The sequence below is a fragment of the Macaca mulatta genome, chromosome 4 (genome assembly GCF_049350105.2).
Source record: "Macaca mulatta isolate MMU2019108-1 chromosome 4, T2T-MMU8v2.0, whole genome shotgun sequence".
Taxonomy (NCBI): Eukaryota; Metazoa; Chordata; class Mammalia; order Primates; family Cercopithecidae; genus Macaca; species Macaca mulatta.
The window spans coordinates 11026360-11050815 of NC_133409.1; the positions used below are offsets into that span (position 1 = coordinate 11026360).

The 24456-nt window shown below is 40.8% G+C and overlaps 1 protein-coding gene across 8 annotated transcripts in view; it reads right to left on the reverse strand.

Moving 5' to 3' along the window:
- Window positions 1-958: 958 nt before the first annotated feature.
- Window positions 959-24456, reverse strand: part of MAP3K4 (mitogen-activated protein kinase kinase kinase 4) — a 126705-nt gene continuing 103207 nt past the window's right edge. For 2 of the 8 annotated variants that reach the window (XR_013416141.1, XR_001444566.3), the window contains exons 16-28: window positions 21716-21812; window positions 20477-20614; window positions 16928-17028; window positions 16117-16197; window positions 11759-11950; window positions 10526-10596; window positions 9648-9764; window positions 9466-9556; window positions 8594-8753; window positions 6546-6668; window positions 5520-5626; window positions 2991-3170; window positions 959-1486 (exon numbers count right to left, since the gene is read on the reverse strand). Coding sequence is in view for 4 of the 8 variants with exons in the window: in XM_015137642.3 (XP_014993128.3) it covers window positions 1466-1486; window positions 2991-3170; window positions 5520-5626; window positions 6546-6668; window positions 8594-8753; window positions 9648-9764; window positions 10526-10596; window positions 11759-11950; window positions 16117-16197; window positions 16928-17028; window positions 20477-20614; window positions 21716-21812 (1388 nt within the window). In the remaining 4 variants the exon portion in view is untranslated. The remainder of the gene's footprint in view (window positions 1487-2990; window positions 3171-5519; window positions 5627-6545; window positions 6669-8593; window positions 8754-9465; window positions 9557-9647; window positions 9765-10525; window positions 10597-11758; window positions 11951-16116; window positions 16198-16927; window positions 17029-20476; window positions 20615-21715; window positions 21813-24456) is intronic. The other 6 variants (XR_013416143.1, XR_013416142.1, XM_015137642.3 and 3 more) reach the window with 3 other exon arrangements.

Consider the following 24456-nt stretch of genomic DNA (forward strand, 5'->3'; position numbering starts at 1 on the left):
GAAAGAAGACAAATACAAAATACCACATATTATAAAACTCTATTTGTATGAAATGTCCAGAATAGGAAAATCTATAGAAACAAGAAATCATTTAGTGGTTACCTAAGGCTGGGGGTGAGAATGGGGAGTGACTGCAAATGGACACGAGATTTCTTTTGGGGGTGATAGGAATGTTCTAAAATTGGGTTGTGACGATCATTGCACAACTGTACTATACTAAAAGTTACTGAATTGTACCCTTCAAATATTATGTAAAATGTAACTAAAAAAGCTATATTTTAAGAAGTCTTAAAATTCTAAGTGGTTGTATAAATCCTTTTGTAATGCCAATATTCTCTGGACGTTAACTTCTTGGCTGAAGGATCTACTCTTCTGAAGGAAGATGAATACAAAACCTGCTTGAGAAATTACTTGCCCAGGGTCAGTGGCTATGTGTAAGGAGTCAGTGATCTTCCAAAAAGATTTCAGGAAGCTTTATGGTCAATCTGTTTTAAAAATGTAATAGCAAAAAAAAAAAAAAAAAAAGAACACCATCAATGATGTATAATTTGGGGCTATTTTAGAAAGCTAACTGCTGAAATGTTTACTTCTGAAGAAGACGCTTTCTCATCAGCTCATTCAGCAGTATTTACACTGACCTAGCACCTATACATCTTGGTTTAAAAATAAAGTGAACTCCCAACATGTGATAACAAGGTTTAAACTTTTATCTGTTATAAATTTACTGGTTAATATGAAATAATTAAAAAGAACCACCCTACGTCATTAGTATTGCTTCATTTATTTCTTTTGCTTTTCAGCGAGGTGATCCTAAAGGGACGCCGAACCCAGTGACCACCTTTAGCACACACGATTGTGCTCCTCCTTTTGAGGAACAGGTAAGTGAAAATGACAGACTTCTGAATCATACTGGGTTGCCTCATAAGCTGTTAACCATTAAAAGACAGTATAACTGAGCTTTCCTAAAATAAACCATTTATTGAAAAAAGAACCTTTTTCTTAAATTTCAGTAATCAGCCTTTGCATTACAAACCTGCAGCTTGCCAACAACAAAAAAGGTAAAAGGTTTCACAGTCAGTGCACTCAACAAACAGGAGATTAAAAACAAGGTATAGGACGCCTGATAACACTACAACTTCTTTTGAACCTAGAAAGGTCAAAACACTACGCTGATGTCACGGTTCTCAGTCACGCGAGACACGGAGGAGACAGAGGCGATGGTCCGTGTACAGTAGTAATGGCACTTAACATGCAGCTTCTTTAACCTCGTGGCCACCAGCCCTCCAGAGAGCCTTTTGCCACATCAGACAAACAGGAGCAGCAGGAGAAGTGACGCTTGTCACCTGTGCAGTCTTCAGTCTTGGAAGGTTAAAAAGGCTTATACTGCTTCTCAGCACAGTCTTTATGTAAATATTACATACAGTAGTGATTAAGAGAATTTTCCAAGTCCATATTCTACTAGGCTTCATTCTTCATCTGTGCAAACCTGTGAGGAAGCAGGAGAGAGCTGAGCCCTTGCAGAGGCAGGTGTGTACTTGTGCATACACACAGTGTGAGCCTTACGGGGAAGGCCCCATCCAGTCACCCTGATGCTCCCAGCACTGTGCTGGGCACAGAGGGAAAGGCTTAAGAAATGTAATGAACAATGGCAAAGGTAAGTTACTGCTCTAAAGTTAAGCCTGGGAATTGACTAATGAAAGCATTTTCTAAAATGCGTATGTGCACTCTCAGGTCAATACAAATTGTTAGGCACTTTATAACTAAGACATACATTGTTATTTAATTACAAATCCCTAACATCTCCATAGCTGGTCCAGTTGCTTGCCCCTTACTCCCACTTACCGAGAAGAGCATCACCCCACTCTTCCGCCCCTTCCTTTCCTTTCCCAGGGGCTCTCCTGCAGGGGTCTTGCGAGGCTTTCTTCTCCAGGGCTCTGTTATCATCCCCTTGTCCTCTGTGGACCCTCCCAGCAATACTTCTGTCTCCCACACCTGTGCCCTACCCCAAATCCCTCTTCAGTGCCAGCCCCAGATACCCAAATGCCCATCTGAAATCTCCAAGCAGACGTTCCAAACGTACCCCAAGCTTCATCCACCAAAGAGGACCCACCACCTCTGGACCCACCCCTCACCCAACTGCTTCTTTCTCTACTCTGGCAAATGGACACAAACCAGAAACCTGGGAGCCACCCTAGACTCCTCCCCTCACTCACCTTTCACATCCAATCAGGGGTCAGTCACGGCACTCTAACTCTTAAATGCCACTGATCACTCACCTGGAACGCCCTCTCCCAACCCCTTGGCTGTATCAGAACCTTCTCAATTCCTCTGCCTCTAGCGTGATCTTTCTAAAACACTATGTCATCATTTATGTTTATAATAAAATGGAAACTCCTTCATGTTGCTCCTGGTTACTATTCCAGCCTTATCTTCCTGCCCTTTTCCACATCCTGTGTTCACCAGGATCTACCTACACAGGGCTCTGTGACCATCCCACTCCTCTGAAGGGTGAGCGTTCCCAAGCTTCTTTACTTTGTCTTCAATGCCCGCTCCCCCACTTCTGACCTCTAGTACCTCAGTCTAGAGAAAAAAGAACTGAGATTGGCTGACTTAATTAAATTCCTCTTCTGAGTAACCTTACCTAGCATTATCACAGCTCTTAGGGTAATGATAGTCATTACTGTCTTGACCCTCCAAGTAGACTACACACTCTCGAGTGGAAACTCTTTCATCCCGTCCCATTTAAATTTCCATCTTACTGTCTCTAGTGTATCTCAAATGCACCATCAAAAGAGATCAAGTAGAAGAACCTCAATGAACATTTTCCAAATGAAAAAACACATACAAAAATCCCTGGCATAATAATACATTTAGTTCCTTTCCACTTCAGATATAGCTACTTTAAAGTTTCAAACCTTCATTAACGTCTGGATGCAAAACAGAACTTAAACACTTCAACATGAAAAAGACTATCCAGTCATCTGCCAAACCTTGACAAACGAATGGTCGAGGAGCTGGCTGGCGGTCCATCTCATCTTTGGGTCACTCTCAAGGCAGTGAGAAAGGAAGTCCTTGCCTTCAGGGCTTAATCTTTCAGGGATTGGTGGCTTATGTCCCATCCCCACTTTATACATAATTTGAAAGTTGTGCTCATACTCATGCCAAGGCCTCTAAAAAAGATGTTTTAAAAAAATCAGATTTTAATATTATATAGCCACAAACAATGCAAATGTTCAGTCTCTTTTTAAGCATCTCATAATTAATATATGTATTAGGGGACAGCAAATTTTTACTAAAAGGGCTGAACAATTTTTCAGGTTGACAGGCCATATGATCTCTATCACAACTATTCAGTTATGTCACGGCAGCATGGTAGCAGCTATGGACAACATGTAAATGGTATAACTGTTGCAACAAAACTTTATTTATAAAACAGGTGGCCAGCATAGTTTGCCTACTCCATTTGGGGTGCACAATTTAGTCCAACATTATCTAGAAACCATCATCATGCAACTAAAAAATGTAATATATAAAATGATATAAAAAAGTCTACAAAACCCAATTCTCTTAGAGGGATGGTTAATATGCTACCTTATTGAAAAATAAAAATTCCATTAGTGCAAAGCTTATTTCATTATGATCCTATGAAAAATGAGATTCATAGGGGAAGGAACTAAGTGTGTATGGAATTCTAATTTCTAAACTATTGTTTCGTTATTGCCAATATGTATTCTTCAATATGAGAACCTGTTCTTTCATGTGTGGCTTTACTGGAATAACACAGATATCACAACCACCACCTTTCTATTTTAATGCTAATCGAAATAATGTTAGCTAATATTTATTGAGCACTTACATGTGATCTCTTTCAGCAGCTGCAAGGCATAGCTACATTATAATTAACTGAGTTCCTGCTAGTAACTTAACACTAACTTTTCACTTAGGAACAAAGGTCTCTAACTTTTTTGCTATAACAGTGTATGTGTACAGTAAGCTACACATAGTGCAGTAACGTGCATCTTTATACGTTTGTGTAATTGCTCATTAATGTTATCATCACAAGAGACATTTTCAGAAGCAGAAAGCTTCTTGGTTTAAGTGCTGTGCACATTTAAAATTTTGATAGAGATTGGAAACATCTCCAGAGCAGCCCCACCACAGGGACTTTCTGTCTAAAACATGTCTGTTTCTTTACATACTCTCTTAAAGTGAGAATTCTCAATCTTTAAAAATGTCACTCAGCACTTTGGGAGGCTGAGGCGGGTGGATTATGAGGTCAGGAGTTTGAGACCAGCCTGGCCAACACAATGAAACCCTGTCTCTACCAAAGTACAAAACTTAGCCAGGCGTGGTGGCACATGCCTGTAATCCCAGCTACTTGGGAGGGTGAGGCAGGAGAATCGCTTGAACCCGGAGGTGGAGGTTGCAGTGAGCCGAGATCACGTCACTGCACTCCAGCCTGGGCAACACAGCGAGACTCCATCTCAAAAAGAAAAAAAAAAAAGTCACTCATATGCTAAGTAAAAAGATTTCACTTTTAAATGTATAATTCTGGTTAATGAGGTTGTCATCTTTTCATGCTTTCTTTTGTTAATAATCATTTTAGAGCAGTTTTGGGTTTATAGAAAAATTAACTGGAAGGTACAGAGAGTTCCCATATCCCTCTCTGTCCCACAGTTTCCTCTACTATGTATATCTCGTGTTAGTGTGCTCCATTTTTTAGAACTGATGAACCAATGTGTATGCACTATTGTTAACTGAAGTCCACAGTTTACGTCAGGGTTCACTCTGTCGCACATTCTACGGGTTTGGACATTCACATACTGACATGTATCTATCATCACTGTATCCTACAGAGTAGGTAAAAATTCCGTCCTGTTCGTCTCTCTGTTCCCCCAGTCCCTGGCAACCACTCATCTTTTTACTGTCCCTGTGGTTTTGCCTCTTCCCAAATGTCATTAGATGGAATCGCTCAGAGTGCAGGCCTTTCAGACTGGCATCTTCTGTCACTTAGCCACATGCATTTACAGTTCCTCCAGGTCTTTTTGTGGCTCGATAGCATGTTTCTTTTTATCGCTCAGTAATATTCCTTTGTATGAATATAACACAGTTGATTCATTTACCTATTGAAGAACATGCTGGTTGCTTCCAAGTTTTGGTAATTATGAATAACGCTGCCGTAAACATTCATGTGCAGGTTTTTGTGTGGACATGTTTCCAACTTATTAATGTTGCTTTTTGTAACTGCTTGCTTCCCTGTATTTTAATGAGAGGTTTATGCTTCTTAAATTCACTCCTAAGAGTTCTCTGTGGCATATAGCTTACAAATATTTGTTTCCTGGTTTGTCATTTGTCTTAATCTTATTGTTTCTTTCGATGGATAAGATTTTTGTCTCTAATAATGTTCACTATTTAGTGTCTACACTGTTTGTAATGAATAATCAATCCATTAACTACTGTTCTGTCAATGCACAGTGCCCTTCCGAAGTTCCTCCGCCAGGTGTGGGGGCTCCACTTACCTTGCCAGTCACCATCTCTATGACAACACACCCCAGACTCCAGATGTCGGCCGCACGCCCATGGCCTTCTCCTTTGGCGCGAGTGATGACTTCAGGTGCCATGTATGCTTTAAAAGTCACAGATATGTTGAGAGTAATGGGTTATAAACATATCACCATGTATTAATAGAGCCAAGCAATAAATTAATATTGTACAATATTATTTTTCTGCATTAAGCAATAGGAAACATCAAAAACTTAGTTCAAATCAATCTGCTGAACGAACTTTTTAAAGGGACAAATTCTCTTTTAAAAGACAATGTTGGCCGGGCGCAGTGGCTCAAGCCTGTAATCCCAGCACTTTGGGAGGCCGAGACGGGCGGATCACGAGGTCAGGAGATCGAGAGACGATCCCGGCTAACACGGTGAAACCCCGTCTCTACTAAAAAATACAAAAAAATAGCCGGGTGAGGTGGCGGGCGCCTGTAGTCCCAGCTACTCGGGAGGCTGAGGCAGGAGAATGGCGTAAACCTGGGAGGCGGAGCTTGCAGTGAGCTGAGATCCGGCCACTGCACTCCAGCCTGGGTGACAGAGCAAGACTCCGTCTCAAAAAAAAAAAAAAAAAAAAAAAAAGACAATGTTTGAATATACACATTTTCAAATTAATTGTATGCACAATGAAAATGGAAAATTTAACCTGCAAAAGAGGAGGCAAAATTTCCTGGTACTAAGTGATCAAAACGAACCATCACCATTGAACCACAGTGTTGTTCAGACTACAACGGCTTTAAGAAAGACAATGCAAGCAACAAAAGAGTTTTTCTGGTGAGAAAAAGAGGCTTTCCTCTCTCCTGTAACCTAAAATGAGTCATTTAATTTCCCAATCTTGGGTGAGAGCCCAAGTGTGTGAGGAAGCAGCCCTTCTCACGACTGAACACCTTCACCTGCTCTTCCATCTCTACTGACAAAGAAAGGTGAAGGGAGCATGCAGGTCCCAAGCATGCTGCGTGAAGTCAGAGTGCAAAGAACAACCAAGCTGGTCCCTACCTGCTGTCCCCAGGGTGCTGTTCACTTCACCAGGCATGGTCTGGGCATTGTTTTTGAGCTTTACTGAGCATCCAAAATCTCCCAGTTTGATTAATCCAGATGAGGTAAGGAAGATATTGGCACCTAAAAAGAAACAAGCAGTTGTTACGCAGCCTCTGAAACACAATGTGGGCAAGGTTACATGGTAATCTAAACTACCAGGAAGTTCATTCACAAACTGAACAACAGAAAGGCTTATGAAACTTGACTTACAAAGTGTAATCACAGAAAGATTTGTAAGCCTTATTCACTCACAAATGTTAATACAAAACAACAAAATTTTAACAGCAGCGCAGGTAGCCTTGACCAATAAATTCTGAACTGAAATACATGCATAAATTCTAACATTAATAACCCACAGAGATACTTAAAAAGAAATCGCATACAAAACACAAATGCTTGTGGTGGCAGTCTGAAGAATTAGAGATGTGTACAATCAGCAGCGTCTGAAACAGGAAGCGACGTATAGATGAGAGCTGCACACACACTGCAGTTCTTCAGATTCCCAGCTGAGGCCCTTGGATTTGTTCGTGACTGAAAACTGTTCCGCAAGTTTCAAATATTCCTACAAGCAATATATATGCTTAACTTGTAGTCTAGTTAGAATTTGGGGATACTGTTCATCTCTCAGGAGAGCTTGGCTTTTTGCTCTAGGCTATAAGACATTACTGCTCCAACTAAGTCATGCTATCTCTGGCATCGTGTCCTGTGGTACAGCCTTTGAAAAGCAACAACACAGAGCCAATGGAGTAGACAAGCAGCCATCTGATGAGCTGAGGTCAACAGCGAATACTCATAAATCCGTGCTCCTAGAGCTGATGCTCCCCACAACTGACTACAAGGGCAGCTTGATCTTCTCGAACGATTCTACATCTGTACCTTCTTAGTCATGCTGAACTAGAAAGCATTCGATAAGGAGATCAGTGAGCTGACTTGGTTCAGATTCTAAGGGAGTCTCTTCCTGCCACGGAATAAAACATGAAGACACCATTTTGTAACAGTGAACAGACTGAGGGTGGTGTCTATGGCAGAATGACTAGAAATGGGCAATGCTACAGCCTGATAAAGAGCCAATTAAGCCAACACCAGAATGACCCGAGACACCAAAGCAAGGTAGTGGACAGGCAGGCCGCCAGCAAGACTGGCATAGGCTGGGTGATTCAGGGTGAGCCACATTACAGAGCACGAACAATTCTTACACCTAGACCAAAGCAGACTGGTGTCATCCAAAACAGCCCCCTACACTGGGTCTCGTCCCTGGTCAGAAGTCAGGTCGGTTCCTGAGTGAATGTGTTTAGGTTAGCCTCAGACTACAGGACAGAATGAAACTCTTCAGCCTAGGGCCAATTAGGCACAAAAATACTTCCCCATTTTAATTATCCTTAAGACTTGCAAACACAAAGGGGAGGGGCATGGCGTGGTTAAGGCAAATGCCACGGTGACCATTCTGAGACAGAAGCACAGCTATTCCCTCCCGCCCCCCCACCCCCGCCGTGCTATGAGAAAAGCCCTTTTAATCCATCAGCGTGGCCCAATTAATCTTCAGCAGAACTCGATTTCAACGTTTGTGTAAACCCCATTCTTGTCTCAAAAACGTAGCCTCAAATTTGTATGTGCATTTCTGATCTGATTTACTGTCGGTTTACATATTCATGATTTTCATATATAAATAGACAAGAATCCTGATACGAGAGGAAAAAAGGTTGCTTTGATCACGAATGTCTCGTAACTACATGGGCTATGCCAAATCGGCCTATGAAAATAGCAAACTTCATTTGGGAAAACAGGTTTCTGTAAAAGCGGAGTTGAACAGACAGAGCGGACTCCTGGGCAGACATGGGTTCTACCCTGCTTCGGAAAACAGGATCCTTACGGAGGCACATTTCAATGGAAGGTGTTTCCATCTAGAGAAACCATATGTGGCAATGGGATGCGTGTCTTCAGAGCCCCTCCCACGCGCTGGGTACCAGTGGCTCTAACCCACAGCAGCCAGGCGGGTGTAGGATTACCTTTAATGTCACGGTGGACTATGCCATGCTCATGGAGGACATTGATCGCAATGGTGATCTGCTTTGAATACAGCCTAATCACATGTTCCTGAAGTCCCAGCCTTGACACCTCTTCTAATGTCCCCTCATCGCAGTACTCCATGAAGATGTACATTTCTTCCTGCAGGAGGAATAAAGGGCAGCTCTGTGTTTACGGTTTTCCTTACATGTACGCTAGTGAGAAATCTGGAAAACTTCCTAGGCCACACCCCAAAGGAATGTTCTTTCTAACGGTATACTACACTTGCCATCCTGGGTACTGAATGTGTCTCACAACAGTCGTTTCCAAGTCCTCTACAGAGGTGTCTGCCTGCCTCCTCTGTCTGGAATTATACAGCTCTTGGGGATAAGAACATCTCCAAATCGCAGGGGATCAATTTCTATTATCCTCTGAAATTAAGTCTGCTATATAATCTCAGACAGGGACCAACAGGGCTGTCCCTACAAATACATTATTAAGTACTGAAACACATCCTTTTTAAACATAATTTGTAAAAACATTAAAAATGATCCATTTTCAACTTCCCCTGGAAGCTCATGCTCTACACCACGACGCTCCAAGTTATCCTCTTTCCCTCGACGTGTTTATTTCTAAACACAAGGGGAAACTTAATTTGAGGTTTGAATTTTCTCTCATTTCACAATGGCTCCCTAAATACATACAAGAGAAAAACCAGTATTACTTAACAGTGTACTCAACAGTGGTTCAGCAAAAAAATGGAAAAAAAGTCACAAGAAGTGGTGTAAGGGGCGTTTTAGAAGAATCTTCTGACTGGCAGGATGGGTTTCAGTGCTTTATGATGTCGGGTTAATGACTACAGTCTACAACTTACATTTTAGGAAGAACTCCTCTAGTTTCAGAGAGAAGGCAGAAATGATGTAACTCATGGAGATTTCCTGAGAATTAGGCAAAGTTACTGTGCTCTGAAATGAGAAGACCTGTGATGTAGAACAGGACTCCATTCTGTGCCCTCACTGATTCCTCACACAAAGAGTGTCATTAGGGTCGGCTTACTCTATGAAGCTCCACACCAAAATACCGAACCAGATTGGGGTGTTTGATGCCTTCGAATATTTTCAATTCATCTGCAGTTTCCTTGATAGTCTTATGGTCATTAGGTTGAAATCGAATCTGTAAAGTGAGGTGATGAATACGTTAATTGGCCGGATTTAATCACTCTACATTATACACATACATTGAAACATCATTTTATACCCCATAAATATATATATAATCATGATCTGTCAATTAAAAATAACAAAAAATTAAGAAAAAAGGAAGTTTATAGCCAAGCTGGAGTGAAGTCACAGAAATGCAGCCAGGTCCCGGGCACAGAGGAGGAAGAGGCTCTGCTCCGGGAGAGAGTGGAGTAGGAAGCAGCTCCACAGCAAGCTCAAGACGCTGGAGCCTCCCTTCCCCGCCCCTCCTCTCCTTCCATGTCAAACCGGATGTCTCCACAGACAGCAGTGAGTCCTGTTTCCACTTCAGGTTCCCTGGCCATTTCCCCATCCTACCTCCAGCTGTTTCAATGCCAGTTGTTTCTGAAGCTTATCATAACTGTTATCTTCTCCCCCAAAGTGCCCCCGTAAGACACTCCTGTTAATCATCTCCTCTAAGCCTTCATCAGACTTAGCTCTGCCACCCTCGTAGGCACTGCTCACACCTGTGCTGTTAGAACTGTTTGTGACTTATTACCCTCTCTGGAATCGTAAGCCCCTTCACTGCCTGTGTGTGTTATCTCAGTGCATCTGCCTGGTTGGTCCTGACTGCCGCAGTGCTGGTGCTGAAGACAGCTCTATGCACAGAGAACTGAATCACCACCAGCGTCTTTACGGAATTTCTATCACCCAGAGCCGCCAGGCCCAACGGCCCCAGGGAGCCAGGTGACTCACCTCCTTCATGGCCATCAGCTCCCCGGTGTCGACGCTGATGCAGGTGTACACCTTCCCGTACTGGCCTTCCCCTGCAAATAACGCAAACAAGCTGCACTTCCAGCCACTGCAGCGGGCTGTTTTACATTCCTTAAACTTGCAATAATACTGTCCAATTATTTTGGACGTATATTTATATATTTATAATTAGGTTTACTGCAGTTTACTATTGCAAGATCCAAAATTTTTCTAAATGTTCCCTGATAACTAAAGTTTTAGGCAATCTCTTTAATATGTCTTACCTACAAGTATCTTTAAATAGAGCAGAACCAACTTTGGTAAATCCCAGGAGAAGCATCAAAATGACCAATAAAAGCAGCCTTGGTGTACACTTCTGAGCCCTCACACCCCTCAAGGAGATCTTGGCTGGGGCTCAGAGCAGAAGAAAACAGCCAGGACTAAGCCTGGCCATTGTCTACCTCACTGGCACATGTCCAGGAGTGTGTGGGAGCAGACATTCCCCTAACATACCTTCTGGGACATTAAAGCAAGAGGATATGTGCCTGAACAAGACTGATAACAGTAATTAATCCAATTTATAAAGCACTTGATTGTTTTCAGTGGGTTTTGCTCTCCTTGATAGCTCCAAGGAAACATCAGGTTTCCTCAGGCTGACAAAGTCCCATATTATTAATACAACTGTGTTCGCCCCCTTCAGACCTAGATGTGTGACAGATAAATACATTTAAGTGGGGAAAGGATCTGAAACACAACAAGACTTCTTCCCTCACATAATTTACCACTAGTTATTTTACAAGAAGCAATTCCACCTGGAAATTAATTAATTAATGAGGCAATGTTTTAGAAAAGAAGACTGTCTTGTCCTCATTTGTATCCAGTCTCTCTTCAAATCATGTCCTGTGTGTGTGTGTGTGTGTCTGTGTGTGTACAGAGAGAGAGAGACTAGAACAAATGGGTCAATTTTTGGTGCCTCTCCACTGGCACCTTCCAGGGTTATTAAGCAAAACGATCCAACGTAATGAACCACTTAGAAATCTCTTTTGTATTGCTCTTAGAATACATTTTACAAATTAAACAAACAAAATCCAGACCACTCTGCAAAAAGGTAACAATGCATATTTATTGTATCTACAAGAAAAAAGGGCCAACTCTATAGGATTTAACCTAAAGAAGTGTAACTATTGCTACTTCTAACAGGGACTATCTTGACATCACGTTCCTTAATTTCCTTACCGATTTTGTTTCCTCTTTGCCACTTGAAGGTCACCTTCCTCAAGCCAACATGCATGACGTTATCATAGGACTTAGGCGTATCACAAACTTGACCAATGATATTCTTTCTCCTCATTTCTCGGTACCTCTTTTCTTCGAACAATCGGACTGACTTCTGGATAGCTTCTATGGGTCCTAGTTTAGAAGCAGTATCTGCAGAGAGAACCAAAACCTCATTAGTCCCAATCACTGTTATCAAGTCAGTTTCCAAAAGAGAAACCAGTAACGACAGAGCAATATATATTAGCACTCCATTACAGCAAAGCTTATTATCTACTCAGATACACAGGTGAATTAAAGTTCTTCAAACGCTACTAATTCCAGCATATGCCACCCCTTATACAGTACACAGATAAAATATAAGCTAGTCAAACAAAAACGATTTCCTTTCCCAAGAACGTTGGCTAAAATCTTGCAGTAATATAAATGCCTCTAGTTTCTCCTCTCTCTATTCCACGCTCTTGTTTGCCATATTATTAAAACATAAGATGTGATCATGTTACTGTCCTACATAAATTTAATTCACTGGAGCAGTGACTCATGCTTGTAATCCCAGCACTTTGGGAGGCGAGGTGGTCAGACTGCTTGAGCCTAGGAGTTCAAGACCAGCCTGGGAAAAATGGCAAAACCCCATTGTCAGGCCTCTGAGCCCAAGCCAAGTCATCCCATCCCCTGTGACTTGCACATATATGCCCAGATGGCCTGAAGTAACTGAAGAATCACAAAAGAGGTAAAAATGCCCTGCCCCTGCCTTAACTGATGACATTCCACCACAAAAGAAGGGAAAATGGCCAGTCCTTGCCTTAAGTGATGACATTACCTTGTGAAAGTCCTTTTCCTGGCTCATCCTGGCTCAAAAAGTTCCCCCACTGAGCACCTTGCGACCCCCACTCCTGCTCGCCAAAGAACAAATCCCCTTTGACTGTAATTTTCCTTTACGTACCCAAATCCTATAAAATGGCCCCACCCTTATCTCCCTTCGCTGGCTCTCTCTCTGGACTCAGCCCGCCTGCACCCAAGTGATTAAAAAGCTCTATTGCTCAGATAAAGCCTGTTTGGTGATCTCTTCACATCGATGCACATGACACCCATCTCTACAAAAACATACAAAAGTTAGCCAGGTATGGTGGTGCGTGCCTGTAGTCCCAGCTACTCGGGAGGCTGAGGTGGGAGGATTCCTTGTGCCCAGGAGGTAGAGGTCACAGTGAGCCAAGATTGTGCCACTGCACTCCAGCATGGGTGACAGAGTAAGACCAAGTCTCAAAAACAAAAAACAAAAAAACACTTAATTCATGGTTCTCCACTACCTACTAACCAAATATGCAAACTTTACCTGCAGAATTTGGACCCAGTTTGTCTTTTCTATGTTTTCAAACTAGCCAAAATGACTCTTACAGAACACAGCAAACTACTTTTCGCTTCCCTTACTTTTACACCTTTTCCTCTGCCTAAAATATCTTCTTCATACCTGAGTATCTGTTGAGTGAATCTTACTCACACAGTGCAGCTGAAATGCCATGCCTCTTCTAGGAAGCCATCTCTGATGAGAAGGATTTTCCCTTCTCTGGGAAGAGTACAGAAAAAGGGCTCTACAATCAAAATTCCTGGGATAAAATCCTGGCCTCGCCATTTTCTAGGTGTTTGACAATAGGCAAGGCAATTAACTTCTTCACACATTAAAAACCAATCTGTAAAATAAAGGTAAAAAGTCCAATCTCACAGACCTACTGTGAGGATTTCATGAAATAATACCTGTAAAGCATTTAGCCCAGTGGCTGGAACACAGTAAAACTCAATTAATATTAGCTATGGTCATTATTCCTCATTTTCCCATCAGGCAATGTATCTCTATTTCTCCAACTTGTTTTATCAACTTGTCATGATAAAAAGAAAAAAAGAAATACTTTTTACACATTTAACAGTTCTGTGAGCTATTACCCTTACTACATGTGATTCTGATTTCATCCTGTTCTTTTTTAAAAAATGCTGATCACTCCTACTAAAATTTTACAACCCACTAATGGTTCACAACCCACAACTTGAAAACCACGGTTTGTCCTGTTCTCTATGACAGCATTTTTCATACCATATCCTAATTAGCTACCCAAGAGCCTAAGTTTTCTGGCTCAGATGAAGAGATCCTTGAAGGCTGGGATGACTATAAGGTTAATCTGAAAAGAGAAATTCTGAAAGACTTATAATGGTCCATTTATAATTTATTACAATCACTTCTTTAAAATATGGATCCAAATTTGTTTCCTTTGCCTCAATATACAACACAGCAAATCTACCCAGCAATGGGCAAGACTTTAACAGCAGTGAGGCCATGGGCTCCACAGTCAAATATTTCTGAGAAATGCTTAAAAAAAAATTATCAAGATTCCTTGTTTGTTTGGTTTTTTGAGATGGAGTCTCCCTCTGTCACCAGGCTGGAGTGCAGTGGCATGATCTTGGCTCACTGCAACCTCCACCTCCCAGGTTCAAGAGATTCTCCTGCCTCAGCCTCCCAAGTAGCTGGGACTACAGGCGCCCGCCACCCTGCCCAGCTAATTTTTGTATTTTTAATAGAGACAGGGTTTCACCATGTTGGCCAGGATAGTCTTGACCTCTTGACCTCGTGATTCACCCACTTCAGCCTCCCAAAGTGCTGGGATTACAGGCGTGAGCCACTGTGCCCGGCCTTTTTTTTTTTTGAGATGGAGTTTCGCTCTTGCTGCAGTGGTGCGATGGTGCCATGGTGCGATGGTGCGATCTCGGCTCACTGCAACCTCTGCCTCCCGGGCTCAAGCAATTTTCCTGCCTTGGCCTCCCGAGTAGCTGGGATTACCAGCATGCGCCATCACGCCTGGTTAATTTTGTATTCTTAGTAGAGATGGGGTTTCTCCATGTTGGTCAGGCTGGTCTCGAACTCCTGACCTCAGGTGATCCTCCTGCTTCGGCCTCCCAAAGTGCTGGGATTACAGGCGTGAATCACCGTGCCCAGCCATTTGTCTTTAATATGTCAATGTGAACTTAACTCTCACAAGAGAAACAAAATTCCAAGTGGTTCCCAAGTTTACTTGACCACAAAGTACTTGATTTGAAAAACATGGCAAAGACCTGGTATCCTTGGGAACAGCTGATTACATGTGAGCCACTGAAGAGACTGTCTTCCTGTCACCAGGCTCAAGCTAGGAAAACTCCGCAACTTGAACCCTCGACACACACCTACTCTGTCAGCAGGCTTGTCGGTTGTTTCTTGCTGCCATTACCTCTTTTAAATCCCACGTTAGTCCAAAATCATATTATTTATAAGGAATTTCTGCAACGGCATTCTAACGAATCTGCCCACCTTCTCCTCAATTCTGGCTAGCTGACTATACTATCTCAGCGTCTTACTCATCCCCAGCCTCCCACATCCCAAACACACCAGCTGCTCAAGAGCCTCTGGGGCTGCCCACCACCTCTGGGCAAAGCCTTCATTACTTAGCTGGTCACTGACAGCTGTCCATGATCTGATCTCCCTTCACCCTCCGGTTTCTCCTGCATTGGCATCTGCGGCCCAGTGGCTCTCCTCTGCAGTCACGAGGCCTACACTTCCTTCTATTCCTTTCCTCCTGGCTTGCTGCACACCTGTCTTCCCTTCAAAGGGCCAGCCCAGTCTCCTCCCTCCACAAAATCCTTCCAGACACCTCTGGGCTTTGGAAGACAAATACTCTTCTGGTCAGTCACACACAGGTCAAAGGGAAGCTGCCGTGGAGTGCACTGGACTCGAGAGAAGTGCCTTCTGGTCCTCACTCTGTCATTGACTACCTTGGCCAAATTATTGGGCTGCTAAGAAACTATCATTTATAAAAAGAGAACAACATCTATTTTGCCTGTTGCTCAATATTGTTGTGCAAAAAAAGACATGAAAGCATTTTATAGATCATTAAATACCAGATCAGTGATTTTTCTATTTGTTCTTTTGATTAATATTAATCACCTGCTTTGTTTGATAAGTTCTTTTCCTCAATGTCTAATTTATGAATGGCTATTTCACAAATGTTTATTATATTTCTACCACGGACAAAAAGTTATGCTAAGTTGCTTTAACAATATAAAGATGAGTAAAACATATTAGAGACCCAAAGGAGCGTGCAGTTTGTTACAAGAAATAGGAAATGTACACAAACACAGCACATGATAGAAAGTGATGTCAGAGGTGTGAGATCACAAAATAGTAATGGAGGAGGTCTAATAATTCAGAAGCTAAATCAAGTTCTACCTGAAACTGCTCCCCTTATGTGTAACCATTTTTTTTTGTTTGTTTGTTTGTTTAACTTCAACACTCCTCTCACCTTTACTCTGGCTGATTAGTGTCCGAAGTTCCCAACTTCTTCTGGTGGACCCACTTGAATCTCCTCTTGGATATGCTGGTTCTGCAGGAAGTTATTTTTATACAAATTAAGATGTATGAAATAAATACGCTTATTTGAGAACAACTGAAAGGAAGGGTAATGGTTAAAAGCAACCTGTCCTTTCTGTTTATTGATCTTTAGTGTGTTTGATGTGGGTGTGAGAAACTATCTTTGCAATCAATTCTAAAAATTGCGCCAACTAAGAAGTTAATGGGGTTACAGGATTTTAACTACACTCATCTTTTCACTAGTAACAGTCAACAGAATACTGTGTAAAAAGTGGACTCCTTGGGGACCTCGTTCAAGATGTCGGCTTCAGGAGCCCCAGCCCTGCTCCAATGGAAGCAGCAATGGGGTTCCTGAGCAAAGGTTTCTGAGGGCTGCATTATAAATGAAATTTCTACATATGATCAACCAACACAGCGTCACTTCTGTATTTTTTAAATGAATAAAAGTATTCAACAGTTAAAATATCTAGAATAGTATTTTTAAAGCAACAAAAGTAGACCTATAAAATGCTAACAGAGCTAAAAAGGCATCTGTATTAAAAGGCCAACGTGCTCAGCAGTAAGTCTTCTCAGAAAGCTCTGCTGCTTCCTACCCTTCATTCCTTTAGAAAGGACCAAAAAAAGGAATCTTCAAGGGATTCTCATAAAGGCATTAACGACAGAAACTGGTGAACTGGGACAAATGATTAGGCTGGTTGTAATTAGGCTGGTTGTGAATGCAGCCACCACCTTAAAACACTCACCGTCTCGTTCCTCCGTGGGGCTTGAGTGACGACTCAGGGACCTAAACTGCAATTCAGCAGCTATGGAAGCCAATCGATCATTTTCAGGGACGCTGGAACCCCTGTTTTAATATTTTTAACAATTGAGCCATCAATTCAATAGAACTTAAAATGAAAGATCTGTGAGATTTTTCTAGAGGAACTAATTCTCAACTGGGGGCAACTCTGCCTGCCAGGAACAATTCTGTCTCCAGCAATGTCTTAGACACTTCTGGGAAGGTGCTACTGGCATCTAGTGGGCAGCGGAAAACGCACAGGACAGACCCACCAGAATTTTCGCCATAAGCGAACAGCGCTGCTGTGGAGACCCTCCTTTGGAGTCTGTTAGAGCTCTAGAGTCTGGAAGGAGGGCTCTATTTTCATCTCTCCATAGCCAACACCCGAGCCTGAGAACACCTGCCTGCATAAAACCTTGTCTTACATTAACAACAGAAATAAAAACACGACACTACTGAAGCGTTACTGACATGTGAAAAGCTCCATAACTCAAGCCCAGGGTGAATAAAACCGTATTAACCAAATCTTGCTGATCTTTAAGGTTACCATCAAATTATATTTATGTCTTAATTACGTTTAAAGTACTAAAATCATTCCATGGTCCAAAAGATTCCAAGTCTCTTAATAAGAAAATGGAAGGGAATACCTAAAGGTTTCTCAAGCAGTAGCCAAGCAAAAGTGCAAAAGAGCAGGAAGCTTAATATATTAAAGAACAAAGTTAATGAGGTGCTTTTCCAGAATAAAGTGAAATGTTCAGCAACCAGAATGAACCCATAAAGAGTAAAAACTAAAACTAAATAGGGAATGTGTTAAAATTGTAATTTGAATAATCAAAGAACCTCAAATAAATTTGGCATTAGTTTATTAAAGTCATTTAGTGTATATTTTTAAGTGAATGACAGAATGAAGTATGGTAGCATTTATGCTCTTATTATACACTGATAGGTTGAAGGCAACATGATGTATTGCACAGACATTTACAAATTATAAAATACGCATTTTTCTGGTATTTCCCTAAGCCCTCAAATCTAGTATAGTACTTGTTAAGTCTGAAGTGACGGGGACACTTCTACTACCATACAGTTCATCAAAAATTCAGCACTATCTGATGGGAAAACCACTGGTATTGAAGTGAGGAAGCCTATTCCACTCCTAAGCAGCACTAAAGACCACTGGTGAGACCAAGAAGTCACTAACACCTCTAATTTTCCTGATTTCCCACAGGTGAGACTGGCCAATTCCATGTCCTTAAGAGATTTTTGCATGGGTAAAAGGCAAGAACATATACTCATGAAGTGGCATATTGGGGAATGTTGAACAACTAGTTCTGGAGGGGGATGTGAGGGATGGGGAGGTGGGTTGTAGAGTTTGCCAATTTCTGTGGTATAACAACTTGCAAAATTTCTCAAACATTTGCCATCAGCTCTTGAGAGCCAGCAGGAGCAAGCCTCAGCAACAGCACCACTGCAAAGTGTTCGTACAAACAATGGTAAGGTAAGCCCAGAAGAGGTATTTCCTAGGTCAAGTAAAATCAATTGAAAATACTTATCGAAACCTCTAGGGTCAAGCGAAGTTGAACTTTGATTGATGTATCTGTAAGACAGGTGAGGGCTACACCCCATGGCTGTGGCAGGGATGCACACACTGGTTCATTCTGCCTCCCCGTGGCACATTCACAAACCCACAGCTGTGCTGAGAAACAAGACCTCGGGTCTGTGAAGTTTGCCTCGGGAGCAGTGAGCCGAATCCACCAGTGACTCATGGGCCCACGAACCAGGCTCACTGTGAAGGCACTGAGGCTTACGCAGGGCTTGAATGCAGCAGGCAGTCTGATGACCACCCACACCTCTTCATGTGGCTGTGCTCTTCTCTACCTACTGTCTCACACACACACACAGGGTCATAAAGTAAAGTGAATGGGAATCTTGTGTAAAAAAATGTCCTTCAAGATAGCACACTATGATACCATTAAAATTTCTAAACATCAAAGATTGTCTAAGTATGTACAAACTTAAGATGAATACTTATGAAATGCTACTGATAAGTATTAAGATGAAATGCTGAAAAACTGCTTATGCAAAGACTAAACTCCATGAAAAGGCCAACTGTAGTATTTAACTCTTATACTAAAATACACGTAATGTGCCACACTACCAACTTACAAATGCCTTAAAACACAGCGCATCAACCTTTAAAAAGAGGGAGGTCACTCCCCATTGTCCAGTTCGGGAGCAGTTTCATGTGAACGTGGACACAGCAGGTGTGGGAGGCAGGAGCCACAGGTGGCCAACGCCCTCCTCAATTATGACTGTGTTTTAGACCAAAGCACTTCAGTCTGTACTGCATGAATAAAGAAGACAGTTTTGGCAGCCCTCACAGGGATACAAAAGCATATATGAAGATATTAGCCATGAAAAGCTCTAAACATAAAAATTAGGAAGCTAAATGGGAATTTGTTCAATTTGTTAATTTTTTTAGTTGACTGCTTAAGCAGTAAAATACTTTGACATTCTTTAGGTTATAGACATGTCTCACTAAAATTTAGAAGTATTAATTAATGAGTGAAAAGACTGCAAATATTTGTAGAAATTTTAGACTGTTATTAAAGTAAGTGTAAAAACATTTTAGTCTATTTTAAAATCTAAAGCCAGGCATCATCTTCCTGATAACTCTACTATTTTCTCCTCGGAGCTGAACACAGAGCCCTGGGTTCTATCACAAGTTGATCTTGTAAGATCAGATACCCCCAACCTAAATAGTTTGGTTTGACTCGCATTGGAAGATGGGAATACTGACAGCATTCCTCCTACTTAGGTATAGGGGTGAAATTTAGAGAGAACAACAGCTCTTCCTCCACTTAGGATAGGAGAACATGATGAAATCCTCTGCCAAAATACAACTAGAATGGGAAAACCTACAAGACCCTCCTTACTAATACAAAAGACAATGCGAGCCTTAACTGTTCTGGGGCTTGCCAAGTTGTCTGAGAGTTCTCTCAAGTACTGATCTATTGTCCATATGACATACAAACCCCATGAACTCATTTTTCCACTTCTATAAACTACTTCTAATCAACAATTATTTAAAATAAACATTTGGTTAGAAAACTGATCTTCCCCAAAAAATAAAATGTTACCACCTCAGATCATTAACTAGATGTCATCTTTTAACCACCTCGTGACTCCAGGCTCCATGAGGCAAAATGCTCGTGTCCCCTTCTGCTGTGGACCAGTCCTTTCCTATGATACTCCATCAAGTTATTCTTCGCAAAGTCTTTGGACATTTTGGCTAATATCAGCTCCAAAGAAATACTGACATCAGACAAGTATCTATTCGTGCTGGTCGATGCCAGAGCCTTCGGGCCGTGACAACCTGCAGAAGGCCCTACAGCATCACTCACACACCACAGCAAAGACGCCCAACCACAGCCGGCACACACCCTAACGCTATGGTCACTGTGCAAGCACATGTGAGGGGTGGTGAGGGTACGGGACACTGGTGGGGTGAGACTACCTGGTATCATGGGCACTGCTGATGGATTTGGGCAGCGCAGAGTCGCCACCAGAGGGGCTGGGCCGACTGGCAGCAACAGCAGCAGCAGCAGCAGCAGGGCTGCCGTGGCTCCGCGCGTCGGAAGGCACGCTCCGAGTGCTAAGACAAGAAGAAAAGCTTCAGGAACACATGTGAGAAGAGGGAATGGACTTGAAAATCTTTTTCAATTAAAAATAAATTATGGCAAGGGGGTGAAATATGTTTAAAAATATAAAATGCAAATTGTTCTTTGAGATTTCAGTCTAGGTGTAAAAAAGAAAAAACCTAACTTCAAAGCTTTTCTTTTTTTTGAGACAGCATCGCACTCTGTTGCCCAGACTGGAGTGCAGTGGCACAATCATAGCTCACTGCAGCCTTGACCTCCTGGGCTCAAGTGATCCTCCTTGCTTCAGCCTCCCGAGTAGCTGGGACTACAGGCAACGGCCATTACACCCAGCTATTAGCTTTGTTATATTTTCTGTAGAGACGATGTTTTGCTACATTGCCCAGGCTGTTCTCCAACTCCTGTGCTCAAGAGATCCTCCCGCCTTGGCCTCCTAAAGTGCTGGAATTACAGGCGTGAGTCACTGCACCCCCACAAAGCTTTAAAAAAAAAATAACTGTGGTCCTTATCTAGCAAATATTGTTAAATAAAATTACACTTTTAAAAAGTGATTATACAGCGAGAGAAGGTGCTCACTATCTCAAGATGCAGAAATGCCACCACATTCAAGGCAGTTATCGTGAATGTACTATCGTTTCTGAATTCACTTAGTGTTTACGTTGCTTTGTAATTACATATGCAGATAAAATTGAATCTGGAAAGGTCATTCCAGTTTTTCTCCACTTTTAGTGGTATTTAGTATTGTTTTCAAATGTTGACTACACTATCCACATTCAAATTTGTTTTCTGAAGATTATTTTTCGAAGGCAGGAAAGGGAAAAATGACTCCAAAGCCTGAAAGCATTTAGTAGCTTGAGGTTATAAATAAGCTGAGAAATGAAGTTATCTTGAAAGGTACAGGTCTGTTTTAAATTTGCATGTCTTTTTCTTTTGCGACTAAAGGCTTCAAGATAATGCAAGAAAGAGCTTTTACAAATGTACGAACAACGCGGCAAAGGTATTTAGCTCTCAGAGCAAGCATCTAGTAGTTTCAAAAGTATCAGCATGCATATTGGAGAGCACTCTGTAAAGCAAATGACTAGACAAGCACCAAATACCTGAATCCCTCTGGAGTGGGGATAATGAGGTGTGGGTTAGGAGGGTCACTATGGCATCGAGGTACCTTCATAGGACGGGGGCTGTTCCGATGAATGGCTGCCAGCAAAAATGGCAACAAATGCAACTTGTTAATATGGTCCACAGAAAATCATTAAACCAAACAGTCAAATGGAAAATGGAATGTCACTCATTTTGGCCAATGACCAAGGTGAGTCCATTTATATAAGTAAAAAATACTACTACATATACAAATATTATGGAAAATGTCACTTTTTAAAAGTCAGTAAAGCCCTATTATATATTTACAGTTTTCTCCATCAAAAAACATTTTAAAAATCCTGGAGTAAAACATACACAATGTAAGCTAAACAAATGATATAACTCATTTTAGAGATACTCCTAATAAAAAGGAGTTCTTATGTTATCTACCCGTTAAAAAGATTGTGGCCACTGGCGACATTTCGAGAGATCCTGCCTTTGAGGTCGCTGTCATTTTCCTGAGTACATGGAGTTTTACTCAGTTCCTCTAAACCAGATCAGGTAGATTTAACTGAGTTATTAGTTATTATTTTTTTCAAGAGCATGTTTTCTTCTCTTTTTCTTTTACATATTCTGGTAATAGATAAATATGAATAAAATTTAAAATAAAAATTTAAAACTAGATAAAATTTAAAATTAGAGATCTTATCTCGTGATTACAAATATGCTGACAATTCCACTTTCCCAATAACTAGATGTCAATATTAATGGACATGTGTTATATTTTGCCTACTCTCCGTAACATGCTTTTTCTCTTCTTGACTTTTAACAATCTGTTTTAACCCTCCTTAGTATTTTCTTAATGTCGTATTTTCTCTTCATGTTAATACTTTCAGTCTATATATGTTTCACCCCAAATAAGTTTTATCCTAAATGGAAATCCTGTTTCTTCATGATTTTGTTTCCTATTAATAAGGTGAAACAAGAGAGACAGAAATAGTTAAAATGGAGAGATATGAAGTTCCCTTGCAGAACTTACAAATCAAAACTTTAAAGGGACTGCTAACAAAAAAAGGTCAGGCAATTTGTATCTCTGATTATCCTAGCTATTACAATGGCAAATGGAAGAAATTCAATAGTAACAAAGGTTAAAAGAAAAAAAAAAACGATTTGGTGAGTAATTAAGCAAAGATACTGGGAACTAGTCAAAAATTAGTAAAAATTTTCCTACAAATAGACATTCTGTTTAAAAAACCATGTGCACATATATGTTTTGCATGAAACAAAACAATTATTTTAATAGTAGGTATATGTAACACTGCAAAACTTTCCACTTCATTGGAAAGAAAATTCAAATGGCTAATAAACAAAATGGATGTTCACATTTCACTACTGGTAAACACTGATTATAGAGATGCTTTTCATGGCCAAAACAAAAAAAGCCCATAAAAAAAATGGTAGAAAGAATTACAGTACATTCATGAACGGCCACAGTGTGGCCAATAAAAAGAACCAGTGAGATCGATACCTGTTGACACACAGACATTTCTACAATTGTAAACGAACCACCCTATAAATGACTGTGTGATGAAATGGTCGCAGAGAAAGGTACAGGTAAAATGTATTTGTGTGATTATATGAATCTGCAGAAAATATGGAAGCTTACATACCAGGTTGTTATTTGTTACGCGCTTACAACAGAGGGAAAGGAAGAAAGTAAGCAACAGTAACAAAATGACAGTTGATGTGCTCTCATTTTCATTCATTTCTTTTGTAAGAAAACAACACAAAACCAAATGATGACCCCTGTTGTGTATGGAACACTAGAATTTATACAATATTATTACTTATTTAATCCTCATTAGCATCCAGTTCACTCATTAAAAAGGGGGGCTCAATGACGTTAAATGAGCAGCCCCAGGTCAATTGCTGTCCAGGCCCGCACAGTTCGTTCCACTAACCCACAGTGGCTGAGAGGACAGAGGACCATGTGAGTCTCCAGAGAGTACTATTAATGAACTGTCCCACTGCAGGGTGGAGTGGCAGGCATATCGAAAGATGAGCGACTCAGATGTTACCCGGGACTACCTTTGGATTAAGGAAGTATGAGTCATTTTTCTTTTATCTTTTGTAATCTTTTTTCTACATTGATAAATTTTCTAAATGTACATCTTCCATATTTTTCTAGATACTTTTTCTATGTTGTAATTTTTCCACAATGAAAATGATTCCTTATGTAATAAAGTATTTTTTAAGTAATTCTTACTGAATTATCAATCATGTGTTCTTAGAGAAACATGAATGTCTTAAGAGATCAGAAAATCAAAATTACTCATAATATGCTTAGGCAAAAGCCTGATAAGACAATAGCATGCTTTTTATAAAATGCTCAAATAGTCTTACAAACGATAACTTTCATTTTCACAACAACCTTGGGAGAAAAAGAGGTATAAACTGAAGATTAAAAAACCAACAATTAAAACCCATTCTACTAATTTTCTGTAGCTAGCAAGTACACTATATGAAATATAGTTGATGTTCAATAAGTTTACCATTTATGAATTATATTTTGTGTAACTGAAATTGCATAAAATTTCTAAGTTTTCATTTTTGGGTGTTTATTATTATAAATACAGTTTTGTTTTATTTACAAACTATCTCAAGAATGGCATAAAACATAGCTTTTTCTGGACATATATTTTGTTTTCAACATTCCAATGTATACTGTAAAAGCGTTAATCATTCAATGTGACTATAAAAT